The sequence below is a fragment of the Haliotis asinina genome, chromosome 1 (genome assembly GCF_037392515.1).
Source record: "Haliotis asinina isolate JCU_RB_2024 chromosome 1, JCU_Hal_asi_v2, whole genome shotgun sequence".
Taxonomy (NCBI): domain Eukaryota; kingdom Metazoa; phylum Mollusca; class Gastropoda; order Lepetellida; family Haliotidae; genus Haliotis; species Haliotis asinina.
The window spans coordinates 23,591,538-23,605,541 of NC_090280.1; the positions used below are offsets into that span (position 1 = coordinate 23,591,538).

A 14,004-nucleotide genomic window follows, 5' to 3' on the forward strand; every position below is an offset into this window, starting at 1 on the left:
GTTATCAGCTCGTTATAGTTATAATATATACTATGCATATTTTGAATTAACAGAAATATAAAACGACTACAATACATGACATTCTTGAACATTTTATTTTAGGCCAATCAAGTACTAATATATTCTTTGTGCACATCTGCGAATGGCGGTCTCTGTTGATTTGCTACAAAGAAATTGTCACGAGCATAGACGTTATCGTTGACTGCTGCGACCAGCTGAGAAGTAACTAAACTCTCAACTTAAAAACTAATCGTCAGTTTTGAAAATAGCCCGGTAAGATGAACGGTATATATCTGCGCTATGAATTTACGCATATGATTTTAATAAATTTGACACTGACAGGTGTTTGGCAGTGTTGAATCAGTTATAGGAGTGTTCAATGAGTCTGTTGACATTAGACACCATTGCCTCATCTGGTTTTCTCACCCAGACTACACAATGGCAACCATGTCATTATGACCGAAATATGAATTTGTACAAAGTTAAATTTTAGAATCAAGTATGCATACGTTACTGATCAGTTGAACTAGGCAACGTTGGCGATACCAGTCGTGTAAGGCGACATGTTTAGATTTCATTGATTTCATTTCAGGTTTGATGGTTTACTGATATTTCTGATTTTACTTTGACAATGACGTTTCAACAGGTCATCAAGGGATCACTCTTTTGTTTAGAACTGAACCTTCCTCATATATCTTTAGATTATCACCATGTTTTGGTTTTTTTGACGCCAAAGAACATCCTTTTTAGCCTTGATTTTCACATGAACAATTGTAAAACATGTCCCTAATTTAAATTAAATGCATTCAACCTTAAACACAAGCCATCATCACAGTATTTACAATTTCTATGTGAGTCAGTGTTCCTGTTCCAATACCAGAAATTGATGCCGGAAAACATGTAGAAGGCAATTACACAAGCTATAGCTATGATATTGTAAATACTTGACAATCCCGATTTTTTTGAGTTAGTGAGATGGATTACAGTTGTTCATGTATTTAGAACAATGTTTCTGAAGTGCCAGAAAAACCCTATAGTACAAATGTAATCATATGAAACAAAGCAACTTTGAAACCTCAGTCCTATGGTGCCTGTTTTAATGTGTCATTGTACCCTAACATGGTTTGGACCAAAGGTGACTGTCATTGATGCAGAAATTCACAGGAAACATTGCAGTTGGTTTCAGTTAGGAAACGTTTTTAAGTGAAATTATCTGATAGGCCAGTTGTTGTACTGTAGCCTGTACCATGGTCTGTTTCTTCATGGAAGTAGTTAAATGGACATGAAACAATAAGACAAGTGAGCCATTCCAAAACTTCTGTCCTGTACATCCCTACTGTTTGTAAACATATGAAGTACAGTCAGGCCGTGTTAATTGGGACACTTCTGTTTTTCATCAAAAACGTTCGGATAGTGAAACATACTGACTACTGAAACAAACTTTTATGAACACCCCTACAGTAGAGTTACTTCCCTTTGATACGGCAATACAAAAACATACGTAGACATAACAACTTGAATATTCATATAACAACCAATCAATGCATACAGTCATGTCTGGATAGATTATACATACACGTAACAAAGCTCACTGTGAAAGAAATCTCAGAGATTAAACTTTTGTGGCTGGTCGTCTTCAGCACACTGGATGAAATGCTTGACAAGATATTTCTTGTAGTGGACCTTGAGAGTTCTGCAATGTAGTGTCTGGGGGTAAGAAATGAACTTTCACGTTGGTCAGTTTGACGTTGGCTCACTTGTGACTGGAAGCATTCTCACAAAATAAGATCACATGTTAACCACGTGATCGCATCTGTCTGTCAAATGATTGTAGCCAAACACAAAACATATCCGATGTCATCCATGCTTTCTTGTTAAACCGATATCGGACATACATTTCTGGATTTAAGTCTCTTCCAAAACACCTGTGACGTCTAGAATTTCCGATGACAACGGTCTTGATTTTCACCAATCCAGCTGCATTTGCACACAAGGCAATGGTGATTCCTTCTTTCGATTTCTTTTGTGCCAGCCATTTTCTTGTTTGCCAGGGTGTGATTTGGTCCGAGTTTATGAAACAACCCCGTCTTGTCCATGTTGTAATCTAATAATTTTGACACGATCGGTGTTATTATACAGCAAGTTAGCATGACAGGCATTACTCAAACTAACCCAAAGTGAGACTTACTAATTAATCAAAATCACAAACTAACGACATGTTCAACACGGAAGTGTAACTTAACAATTACCACAGAATGGGGCTCACGGTGTGAGGGGATTATCCGAATCTTTTTGATGTACCGCCGGATTAATGAAGCAAAACTATGTGTAATTAACTAATCTGTTACCACTAATTAACATCCAGATACGGAGAATGAAGTACCGGATTAATGAATCAACAGGTAATGAGTTTACATAGTAAACAAGATTGGTTACAGCTAGCTATTGTTCGGATATCGCGGGAATCGGATTATTGGGACTAACGCAGCCTGACTGTACTAGTTGAGGACTGGCATGTTAGTGAGCATGTGACAGTAGTATCCTTGTTTAAGCATCATTAATTTTCTTTTCTTGGGACCGTCTGCTCGGTGCAGTGGTCACAATATCCCCTCAGAGAGTGAAAGGTCACAGGTTTCTTCTTCAGTGGCATTACACCAACAGATGTTGAAATATGGTACTTGTTAGTCACTGCTTGGTGACCGGCACTAATAGGTACAACAAGGACGTGTTGGCTCAGAGTCAGTTTAATGTGTCTGAGTGGGGTATTGAATGCTTAACTGGATCATGATATGTCAATGAGCTAGCACTATAAAACCAGCTTCAGTTTGAGGTAGTACAAGTAGCCACACATACAATACATACACATGCACATTGTCGTATGAGTGAAATATTCTTAAGTATGTCATTAAACCCCTTTTCACCTCACCTTGTTTCAGGAAATGGGTTCAGTGAGCCAAGATTTTGTACTTTTTATAGTTTTTACAGCTGTGGCCAGTGAAATGAATTGTTCTAAATTGTTTGTAAAGCAGATATCTCATGTTGATTCCATTGTTTATTTAGAAGTTTATTTAGAACTGTTGAAATGGTAAAATCATTTGAGAGTTGAAAAGAATTCAGTTTCAGAGACTAAGCATTAGCCAGCCCTGCTACATGTGCCCATATTTGATGTGTCCCCCCAGATATGGCAGAAAAAAATGTAAAATCTAACAAACTCACTGATATGAATGTTATACTAGTAAAGAAAACCAACAATACACAGAACCAGGATAACATGAACTGAAGTTTTACTCACATTTGCTATCAGGGCACATGTGCCAGCTTTTTGCCCAGGTATAATTTTGGTCATCCTTGATATTTCCAGGGTATATATATATATATATACTGATAAATCTCCACTATACCCTGGATGTATCTACAGATTAAAGAATTTGTTACCTCCCTTGGCTGGCTTTTTTATCAGGTGTCTACACTGGGAAGTTGAGTGTAATAACTCACCTTTGCTTTTTAAGTTATCTAACCAATTAGACATAGCAACACAAATGATGCAGAGGTACTCTGAAAAGGGTAGAAAGAGTTCTTGAATATTTTGTAAAAGTTTCAAACCTGTCAATTTGTCTGTATGATTTCCCCCAAATCCAAGTCACACTGTAATTGTGAACAAACCTTCACAGTTGCAACCACTATCTTTGACAGTGGCAAGATCGGTTGTAAAGGTGGCTTAGCTGACTTGCTACTGTGATAATGCGGAGCCAGCAAAGGGAGGTAATAAAATTATCGGGCTGAGTCGTAGTTGCATCCTGGGTATTATAGCGACTTACTGGAACATACACCCTGGAGGTATCGAGGATGAATTGTTGCGAATAAGTGTGGTTTTAAGCCTGTTTTACAATATTCAGCAATATGATGTTGGGAGAACATCAGAAATTGGCTTCACACACTGTAGCTATGAGGGAAATCGAACCCAAATCTTTGGCAAATGCTTTAACCACTTGGCTACACCACCCTTATAGTTTGTGTGTTAGTCACTGCATCTTTCTGTACACATTCTGTAATATGCTTTGTGTAAATTGTTAGTTATGCACTAGTTTCAGAATGCTGTGTTCTTGTCTTCACAGATCACAGATGTTAGGTGCTGCAGGAGGAATGCCTATGTGAGTGATCTGCTCTGTCAAGGTAAGGGTTGTCCACAGGGTTGTCTCCCTTGTATTGCTCACTTCAAGTTCATAGCCACCAGTCCTGAAAGGTATAGATGCTCTGTCAGCTAGCTTATCTCCCTTGGTTCTTGAGGAAATGCTTCAGCTACCTTCAAGATTGTAGCATAATATTTATGACTGTAAGGCATATGTTTTCTAATACAAACTGTTTTCATATTGTAAATATACTGAGGGAAACAAATAATGGAAGACCACTTCATTGCAGTGTTCCTTTATTTATACTCGGATTTTCACTCATCGTGGTGAAACCTGGAAAAAAAATCAAGGAACACTTGTACTTGCATGTGTTGCCTTATCTGTTTGCCTCAGTATATTACCTGCACCTATAACAACATCCATCAGCATGTGATTCCAAAAGTCCTTGAAAGTGGAATCTGTCGAAACCAAGCTCCTTGTAATAGATGTTTGTCGGTACTACGCCAAATTTATCTTTCTTAACCTATAACAATTACAGTTGATAATCATTGACGTTAAATATAAGCAATTTAAGTTATGGTTGTTATTAAGTATTCTTTTCTGGTAAACATAATTCAGCCCGCACGTTCATGGAATGAATAGCTGTATATGCAAGTAAGGCTTTCTGGTCTACGTGTCAGTTCACTTTTAAGCAGATAGAAGGCTTTCTGTCTTTGTTTGCTTGACACAATTTTGCTGATCTCTCTTTAAGATTGATGTCATCTATTTCATGTGACATGCAGAAGTAATTTAACTTGAGGCCTTTGGTCAATCTGCTCCAGAATGTATGGGTAAACATGTACCAGATGGAAGGGTAAAGATGTACTTGATGGATGGGTAAACAAGATGGATGGGTGAACATGTATCAGATGGATGGGTAAACCTGTACCAGATGGATGGATAGACATGTACTAGATGGATGGGTAAACGAGATGGATGGGTGAACATGTATCAGATGGATGGGTAAACCTGTACCAGATGGATGGATAGACATGTACTAGATGGATGGGTAAACGAGATGGATGGGTGAACATGTATCAGATGGATGGGCAAACATACTAGATGGATGGGTAAACGAGATGGATGGGTGAACATGTATCAGATGGATGGGTAAACATGTACCAGATGGATGGATAGACATGTACTAGATGGATGGGTAAACGAGATGGATGGGTGAACATGTATCAGATGGATGGGTAAACCTGTACCAGATGGATGGATAGACATGTACTAGATGGATGGGTAAACGAGATGGATGGGTGAACATGTATCAGATGGATGGGCAAACATACTAGATGGATGGGTAAACGAGATGGATGGGTGAACATGTATCAGATGGATGGGTAAACCTGTACCAGATGGATGGATAGACATGTACTAGATGGATGGGTAAACGAGATGGATGGGTGAACATGTATCAGATGGATGGGCAAACATAGCAGGTGGATGGGTAAAGATGTACTTGATGAATGATAACCTCATCTAAGATGGACGGCTAAACGTACCAGATGGAAGGGTAAACATGTCAGATGAATAGGTAAACATGTACTTGATGGATGGTAAACTCATCTCAGATAGATGAGTAAACATATACCAGATGGATGGATAGACATGTACTAGATGGGTGGGTAAAGGTGTACCCTGGTCTTCAGCGTGATGTGTGACCGCCTTAACCACTAGGCTACCGCACCACCCCTACACTTTAACTAAATCATATGGATCATCAGAGGTTCAGAAATCCCATTGCCAGACGCCCAGGACAAGTCAATTTTCATTTCAGGCAATCAGAAAATGATATCTTACTTAACTGTGGGCTACTAAATAATTTTCTGCTTACAATTTCAATTTCAAACTCAAATATGCTCAAAATGTAGCTGTTAAATTTCAGTGATAATAAAGTAGAGTTATCTTTCTTTATTTATAACTTCTCTATGAACAGTCACGCAAACATTAACATCAAATACCATGTTGATTTATTCTTTTAAAATTACATCATCATGATTACATCATAAAAATCAGGGCAAGTGGAAAATCAGTGAGGACAAGTTACTCTGCCCTCTGGCAAGTGGCTTTTATGCTACATGTACCATGGATATCATGTATCTTATTACCTATCTTGAAGGGCTGCTGGTGTTGACATTTTGGCGACAGTTGATGGCATAGACTTGTTGAAATCAACCACTTCTGCAAAGTTGTACAACAGTTACTGAGCAAGCGGCCAATGGTGGTTTTATGCCACACTAAGCAATACTCCTGTAGCAGCACAAAAGGTTGCCAAAAATGGCTTCCACTCATTCTTCCTAGGTAAAGAACTGAATGTGGGCTTTCATAATAAGGATTAATTTAGAAGACAGTTAGAAAACATTCTCATTAGTGTGGTTGATATGACATGTGCTGCTGAAAGATAGTCTTCAATGATTATCAAAAGGAAATTTCAAATTTTGAATGAAAAAAATGTATGATAGAATCACAAAGGCAGATGAAAAGATGGGCTTACTTTCTCCCTCTGACTGGAGCTGCCCTAAGAATGTGTCCACATCCTTCTTCTTGGTGCTCAGCTTGAGTGCCTTGCTTGGACCGACAGGTTTGCTGAAGGACAAGAGAGGGGACATTTTACAGAAAATAAATGACAAAGGTCAACAGCTGGGGCAGCTTGCTTCCATTAGGATGTCAAATGTTTCATATCATTAGTGTAGCACAGAGACAATATTTAGAAAGTGACAATGTTGAGAAATCATACAACCCCTGGATATGGTTGGTTGGTTGTGGCACTCAGGAACATTCCAGCTATGTATATGGCAGCAGTCTGTAAATATTCCAGTTTGGAAAAGTGCCTTGTATGACAAGCATCAGTTGCTGAAGAACAATCCTAACCTGGTTCTTCATGGATTTGGAAGGGATATAAATCATGAAACAGCACCTTGTTTCAGGGAGCAAATATGTTATAACCCACTTGTGGTTGTCCAAACTTTACACTATATGGACAAGTTGACACAACACAATTGAGTTACTGACTAACCTTGGTTGAGGGTTTGAAGACTTGACAGCTTCTACATGTATCCCTTTATATACTGAGTCCGATCTGAAGGAATTACCACCGAATCCCCCAGAGCCACTGAAGCCTGAACGAGACCTCTTGGCCATATCTCGCTGCCTCTGTTGTATTTCCTTGGCTTTCTTCCTCATCTGATCCTGAGCTTCACGCTCTTGGGCCTGGAACATGGCAGAGTCAAATTAGGATACATGTTGGCACAGTATAATCTAGTTTGACAAAACTCTTTTTCGGAGACAGTGGAGAGCAAGAGTTGAGGAAACAAGAACTGAAATCTAGGTCATCAAGATGATGAGCAAACACTTCAACCATAAGGCTCCACTAGATCTATGTTGTATTGCACACTAATACTGGTAATAGGTGCAGCCTTCTGCTGAATATTGTTTCAATCCTGCAAATTCAGTCAATACATAACATGAACATGAATGGGACAGTTTTTGAAGTTTTGACCTGAACAAATCACGGTGAACTTATCTGGACAATGAAAATAGGATTAAAACAGCAACTTTTTTTTGTGTGTGTTCTCTGTAGTTCTGAAGAGCTCTCTTCCCAGTCCCCAGTCCAGTACAGATTGATCGGTTGGTTGGTTTGTTGTTAAGCGCTGCACTCAATCTCAGCTATGCAACAAACATTCTATAGATAATCGAGACAACCCTGTGATCAACATAATGAGCATCGATCTATGCAAATGGGATATAATTACATTTGTCAACTAAGTGAGTGAGCCTGACCACCTGATCCCATTTGTCGGCTTTCACAAGAAGTATGGAGTGCTGAAGACCAATTCTAACCATGATCGTCATTGGGTATCATGGGAGACAACTCACCTGTCTAGCAGCCTGGAACGCTTTCTCTTCATAGGAGTCCATCTCTATGAATGTGCGTATTTGAGCAAGGTTGACATTCTCTCTGTATCCAAGGGCAACAATCTCATCAAAGGCAAAAATCAGTGAGAAAGACTGGTCCACTATTTCGGTCTCCTCCATGTGGCGACAATACTCTGGTATCTAAATGAAAGGAATGAAGCTGTAACAGTGGCTCAGAGGACATGGAGCTGGGGACATGTGGATTGGTGCTGCAGAGATATTTCATGTATGCACATACCCACAGATAGAGACATGGCGCTCAGAGACCTTTGAACAACTGGATTGAATCTGTAAATGAATGATCTGGGTTTGAAATGGGCTTTAAATAGAATCAATAATGATAGGTTTCTGGCACAGAGAAAGGGACATAACTCTGAATGGGAATTGAGGAGCTTAGATGACTCCGACACATGACCATGATTTGAACCCAGAATCACAGTTCTGACTTTCCTGACATAGTACTGAACATTTTCAGAATTAAAAAGTCATCTCTGTCCGTAATGACAAAAGTTATACCTACCACCTTAGCAAAGAGGCGAAGGGTCTCCAGATCCTCCAGGATGTTGCTGGCCTTGGTGGTGATGAGCAGCATGTACAGTTTCTCTAATGGCTGGTATACATATCTCACACTCTCTGTCTCAACAAATGTGTGCTGCTTGCCAGTGTTCATCAACTTGGGAAAAGCAGCAAGTAAACCCTCTATGCGTGATCGAGTCATCTCCACAAACTGTCGGGATATTATGGCTGTGGGGTACAAAGAGGATAATGAAGGCAGTGCCCAAGATCTATAGATTATAACAATACTTCAGATGTGATTTTGGTGAACTTAACAACAGTTCCATGCATATATCAGTCTTTCCAGACCATCAAGACATTGCTGGAGTTCAGTAGACTGAGTGATTGACAGGGGTAAAATATCCATTCAGCCCCATCACTGTAGTAAATATATTTGTTGCAAATTTAACAGTTTGTAATCTTGATGGATATTATTTTCAACAATCAAAATATAGTGCAGATGTTTGTTATGGACACTAATTCACATTCTTCTCAGAGCAAAAACTCAACATTGTTACAAAGTGCTGGAAAATGTTTTGCTATAATTTAAGCAAATGTAATCAACATAGCTTCAAATTCAGTAACAGTTCCTGAGTGGAGTAAAGGGACATTGTTATTCTCCTTTTTCTTTTCCTACTCAACTACTTTCTCAACTTAAGTATACCTGCATTTAAAACACGACATTGAAGTACATGCCTTTCCCTGACTTACTGCACACAGCGGCAGCCAACAGAACCTGAATATAGCAAAGCAATAGACATAAATATTAAACTTAATATGCTGTACGTACTACTTGGCAACAGACTTGTAAAAAAACGTTTCAGTCAAAGGGTGTAATATGACCATGAAGCCTCCAAACACACATGCCATTTTCTTTCTTCAAGTGTCACTTTTCCAACTGGTTCCAGTCTTGTGAAGAATCATTAATTTGACAATGAAATAATGTGGTTGATGCATCCGTTTAAGTCGAATTTGACCAATTCTGACTTTTGATACATTATTCCAGGCGTTTTTGCTCATGAAATGAGCACTTCATTGCCAAGTCATTGGCATTCGATTGTTTGTTTGAACATGTGCATGAACAGAAGGCATTTTTGCTGTGCAATTTCCATAGCAAATATTAACACACAATTTCTGCAAGTTACATTGGATATAATTGTGTACAACAAATTAATCAGTTTTAGTCACATTGATTAACTTAACGCATTAGTCAGTATAATTACAATCTCAGTGAGTTTTACTCAGTAAATACAAATCATATTTCACAACATAGTTCAAAATTTAACAACACCCAGTGATTTAATCCCTTATATCAACACCCGCACAATATCAAGGAGATGATATTGTAATAACAAAATTCTACTTCACAAGAATACCCCAACTTACCATGATTGTAATGCACAAAACATGTACTCCTCTGTGTAATGTTGTCTCTTAATGTTTACCATGCACAGGAAGTTGTGATATATCTTCCACTGGGGCACATCCACGCTGGTGGTGGCCACGTTGTTGGAGATGTTGTTACGCAACCTTTGGATACATTGTGAAATGTATCAGAATAAACTAGATATGGTTGTTGACATGTGATACATTTGTTACATTTGTGCAGCATTGCATTGATAATAAGACAAATCTATTTTGGAATGATGTTATAGATCTGTTTTACCAGTGTGTCCTTTAATGAAACCAGTGATCGAAATATTGACCTTCCTGTCTGACCAAGGCTGGCAACTTTCATGTTAGGCTGCTTGAAAAAACTCTTCACCAACCTGAATGTCTGATGTTTTTAATATAATTAATTAATTAATGGCTGAAGCTTCATGCGAGAAGGTATATTTGAGGTGGTTATCACCTTAAACTTTTGCTGGTAATTTAATCTCAGGGAATATATCATTTCATATACTAGAATATTGGAATAAGTTTAACAGGCTCTTTTCAAATGTTACAGACTGGGCGTGTAACTGAGTATTTAATTTCATGCTTGTCATTAATTCGCATTTGAAACAATAATGCTGTTTGCTTTTTGTAAAAAAAAGTACAATTTATGAGTCAAAAGTACGAGCAGGCAACTTTCAAGACAGACAGGCAACATTTACTGATCAGCTGCCCAACTGTCTGGTTGAGTTTGAAAATTATTTCAGTCACTGAATGAAATCATCCGCACTCTCCAGCACCTCCTTGATAACCTTGATAGCCAGTTGACAACAACATCTCCACTGACTCCATCATCCAGCTCATATCTAACTCCCAAAAAACTGGAAAGCATTATGTCACCAGGAGCTTAGCCAGCAGTATAGAAAAATGCCCAGGCTTACACAAGATTGTTGTGAAAAAGGTTGAACAAGACCTCAATACTATCTATTAAACAGTCAGCTTTGCAACCTATCAGGCTTACATGAAATAAACTGGCTTGCTATGCACCTGGTCACTAAATACATATCACATTTTTCAAAGGGATGTTCCTCCTCCACTCTCCCTTCCTAAATATTTTGGGATTATCAAAATTTCATTTTCCTGAAATGAGACAATACTGGAAATGGTACACATCTGCATAAGTCATTTTGATTGTTCCTATTCCAAGTTTTGAAAACAGCATTTAGTTACAATTTCTTCTGTTAGAGAAAACATTGAAACCTCATTGGACTGACCTTATTTGAAAGAACGTCTTCAAGGTTTAATCAGTGCTAATTAAATGCAGACATGGATATACACCCCACATAGTGAAATAATACAAGCTGGTCGGCAGGCTGGCTAAAGAGAAGTATTATCTTTGAAAGCTGTATATGAGCAGGTTTTAGTAGTTTACCCTGCACACTTCAACAGACACCTGTATACAGGTACCAGGTCTAACCAAATTAAGCCACAAACATAAACGTCTGCTGTTTATTTGGACAACAAGCCTTTTAGTTGTTTTCAAAGAAAGGGTTTGAGGGTGAGCTGACATGTATCCTGGCTCTGAGCCAGACAGCAGGTATAATTACTTGCACTTGGTAATCACTTCATATCAGGTAGTTCATTGGGATGTAAGTAAAACAGCTTTGAAATATTTACCTGAATTTGTGCTGTTTGATGTAGAGACTATAAAACACACGAGATGAAATGAGCAGGATGGAAGAGCTTTGAGTCTGATGCTGAGAAAGTGTATGGGATCTTGAGCTTAATATTTCCTTGAACCTAATAGCATTTGGCTGCATAAGATGTACTTCTGACTCATTGGTGATAACACATCAGCATCGTATAGATGTGATACCAGGGGAGAATGCATTGCTATTTTGAATCAAGAACCAATCAATTTTATTTTTAGTCTTATTATCTGTATTTCCTTCTAGCATGCACAGGGCGGTGGGGAATCCTAGCAGTTGAAGCATTTGCTTGTTACACTGAAAACCCAGGTTCAATTCCCCACATGAGTACAATTTGTGAAGTCTAATTTTGTGTCCCCCACCATGATATTACTGGAATATTGTTAAACTTTTTCCAGCGTAGAAGCCACTCACTGACTCACTCATATCACACTGTTGCCTGCTTGTAATTTTATCCCCCGATTTGTAAGTTAGACGGTAAGGCAATCAACATGTCTGTAAGTTGTCTGTTTTCTTTTTATGAAACTCTAAACCCATTGAATATGTATGGATGAAGCCTGCTGCTCCGCTCATTCTTTTGATGTAGTGGAGCCTTTTGATGTTTCATCTCTATTTGTCCTCTTTTTTTCATTTTGGTTTTGGACTTCTGAAAATGTGCTTGTTTCAGAAGCAGAACTCCAAAATTGTTAGAAAAATTTCATTGAAACTTGCTCAAACTCAAACAATTAGGAAGCTGGTGCTATTTGAAGATTTGAAATATTGAAAAATACTTAACAGCATTAAAATTTACTCAGAACTGAAGATACCAAATGGCAGTGAGTCGCCAAACTTCATTTTCAAACTGGTCCTGACTTAGCGCATGTGTTATCTCCTTATGACTCATGGCCTGTGAAACCTTTAATTGAATAGTTCATGAGTTCATATTCCAAGTGGATACGGATGAAGATATTTTAAGGTTTAATGTAGTCATGTCATACAGACCCTGAAATAAATATACAGAACCTGAAATAAGAAAGCGCATGCAAGTCAAGGGTGTATGGCAAGTTTAGGTTATCAGTTTCAGGAAATGAAGAAAGTTTCTGGGCCCCATTTTAGTATGTTTCATGAGATATTAGGAACTGTACTTTCTGTAGAATGTTTACTTATAATCTAGATGTTAGTACAGATTTAATGACAAACCGCTGTTAGTGTGAGAACATCATCGTTGCTAAGTCTTCCCAGCAGTTGATACCCTTAAGTAGAGTTTTTCTTGTTGTGAGTAATACCTCAGTAGCTAGTTTCCTTTACTACAAAATGAAAGCAGCTGTCAGCTAGCCTCGAGTGGTTAGGACAGATGCTGGTGACAATTGTTAGGTTCTAAGTATTTACATGTTGTCTTTAGCTCTGCATATTTCCCATTAATTAACTTGCTACTTTTGTCTACTTCCTTAGTATTTACTCAATTCTCTTGAGGATTGCTTGCTTTCAGATTCTTGTCCTGTGATGCTTTTTGCAGAGTTGTCTCCCATGGACTTGAACCCCAGTGCAGCCTGATGCCTTTCCATTTTCTTGAGATGAATTGATTTCTGGATTATTTGAGAAAAGTACTCTGACGGCTTAGTAAATTTGAGGGCTGTATAGAGGGGTGCACTCTAAGGTACAGATTCATGTCACCCTGAGTCTTCATGATGTAAGGGAAAACAATCATGACCACAAAATCACTCCTCGCTTGCGTGAGATATCTGTAATGTTTGAGTGGCAGTTTTTAATGATGTGTTTGCATTAGTAATTAGAATGGTGTTGCTGATACATTGAATATGTAGTTACTTATTCTCAAGGAAAGGGGTGTTAGATTCAACAATCTATTTTATGTTGAACCCTTTTTTTAAATCTTAGCTCCAAACACCAAAAGGAATTCAGTCAGCAATTAACCTGGATTAGGTCCATTGTGAAAAAAGCATTTCCACTGTTTTCAATTTGTCGCCATTGAAAAGTGAAAAAATCTTTGCCAGATGTCTGCTGAAGTATGCAAATCAAAATATCGCAAATTATCTTTTGGTAACACTGGGTGTAACTGTAATGAATCTGAGCTTGTGTAGACATGAAGTCCCTACTGGTCAAACTGATGCAATACCACAATGATACCTTGCACACAGGTGAAGCCGGGAATAGTGTTTCAAGACATGACCAAAACATTCAGTGATGTCATTCAACTTCATTATACTACTTGAGTGGGGGAGTTAGGTTTTATGCCGCTGTTAGCTGTATTCCAGCAATATCATGACGGGTGACTACAGAAA

The 14,004-nt window shown here is 38.4% G+C and overlaps 2 protein-coding genes across 5 annotated transcripts in view; one reads left to right on the plus strand and one right to left on the minus strand.

Annotated features, from left to right (window-relative positions):
• Positions 1–119: 119 nt before the first annotated feature.
• Positions 120–14,004, plus strand: part of LOC137288891 (uncharacterized) — a 148,297-nt gene continuing 134,412 nt past the window's right edge. For 3 of the 4 annotated variants that reach the window (XM_067820819.1, XM_067820820.1, XM_067820826.1), the window contains exons 1-2: positions 129–273; positions 4,116–4,173. The gene's annotated coding sequence lies outside the window, so the exon portion shown is untranslated. Of the gene's footprint in view, positions 274–4,115; positions 4,174–14,004 lie in introns of all 4 variants that reach the window. The other variant, XM_067820822.1, reaches the window with a different exon arrangement.
• On the minus strand, positions 361–8,827 carry LOC137264308 (coatomer subunit delta-like). The gene is made up of 5 exons (XM_067800140.1): positions 8,608–8,827; positions 8,049–8,228; positions 7,189–7,382; positions 6,667–6,758; positions 361–431 (listed from the first exon to the last, which is right to left on the minus strand). Exons 1-5 carry the CDS (start codon positions 8,803–8,805, stop codon positions 361–363), a joined length of 735 nt encoding a protein of 244 aa, XP_067656241.1. The 5' UTR covers positions 8,806–8,827.

What these genes read in the sequence shown, in the direction of transcription:
- LOC137264308 (XM_067800140.1), bottom strand. Translation starts at nt 8,805, where the DNA reads ATGACTCGATCACGCATAGAGGGTTTACTTGCTGCTTTTCCCAAGTTG. An exon ending in TCTTCAAACCCTCAACCAAG is followed by an intron (nt 6,759 to 7,188) that starts GTTAGTCAGTAA and finishes CTTGTCCTTCAG; the next exon opens with CAAACCTGTCGGTCCAAGCA. An exon ending in GCTCCAGTCAGAGGGAGAAA is followed by an intron (nt 432 to 6,666) that starts GTAAGCCCATCT and finishes GCCATTGTGTAG; the next exon opens with TCTGGGTGAGAAAACCAGAT.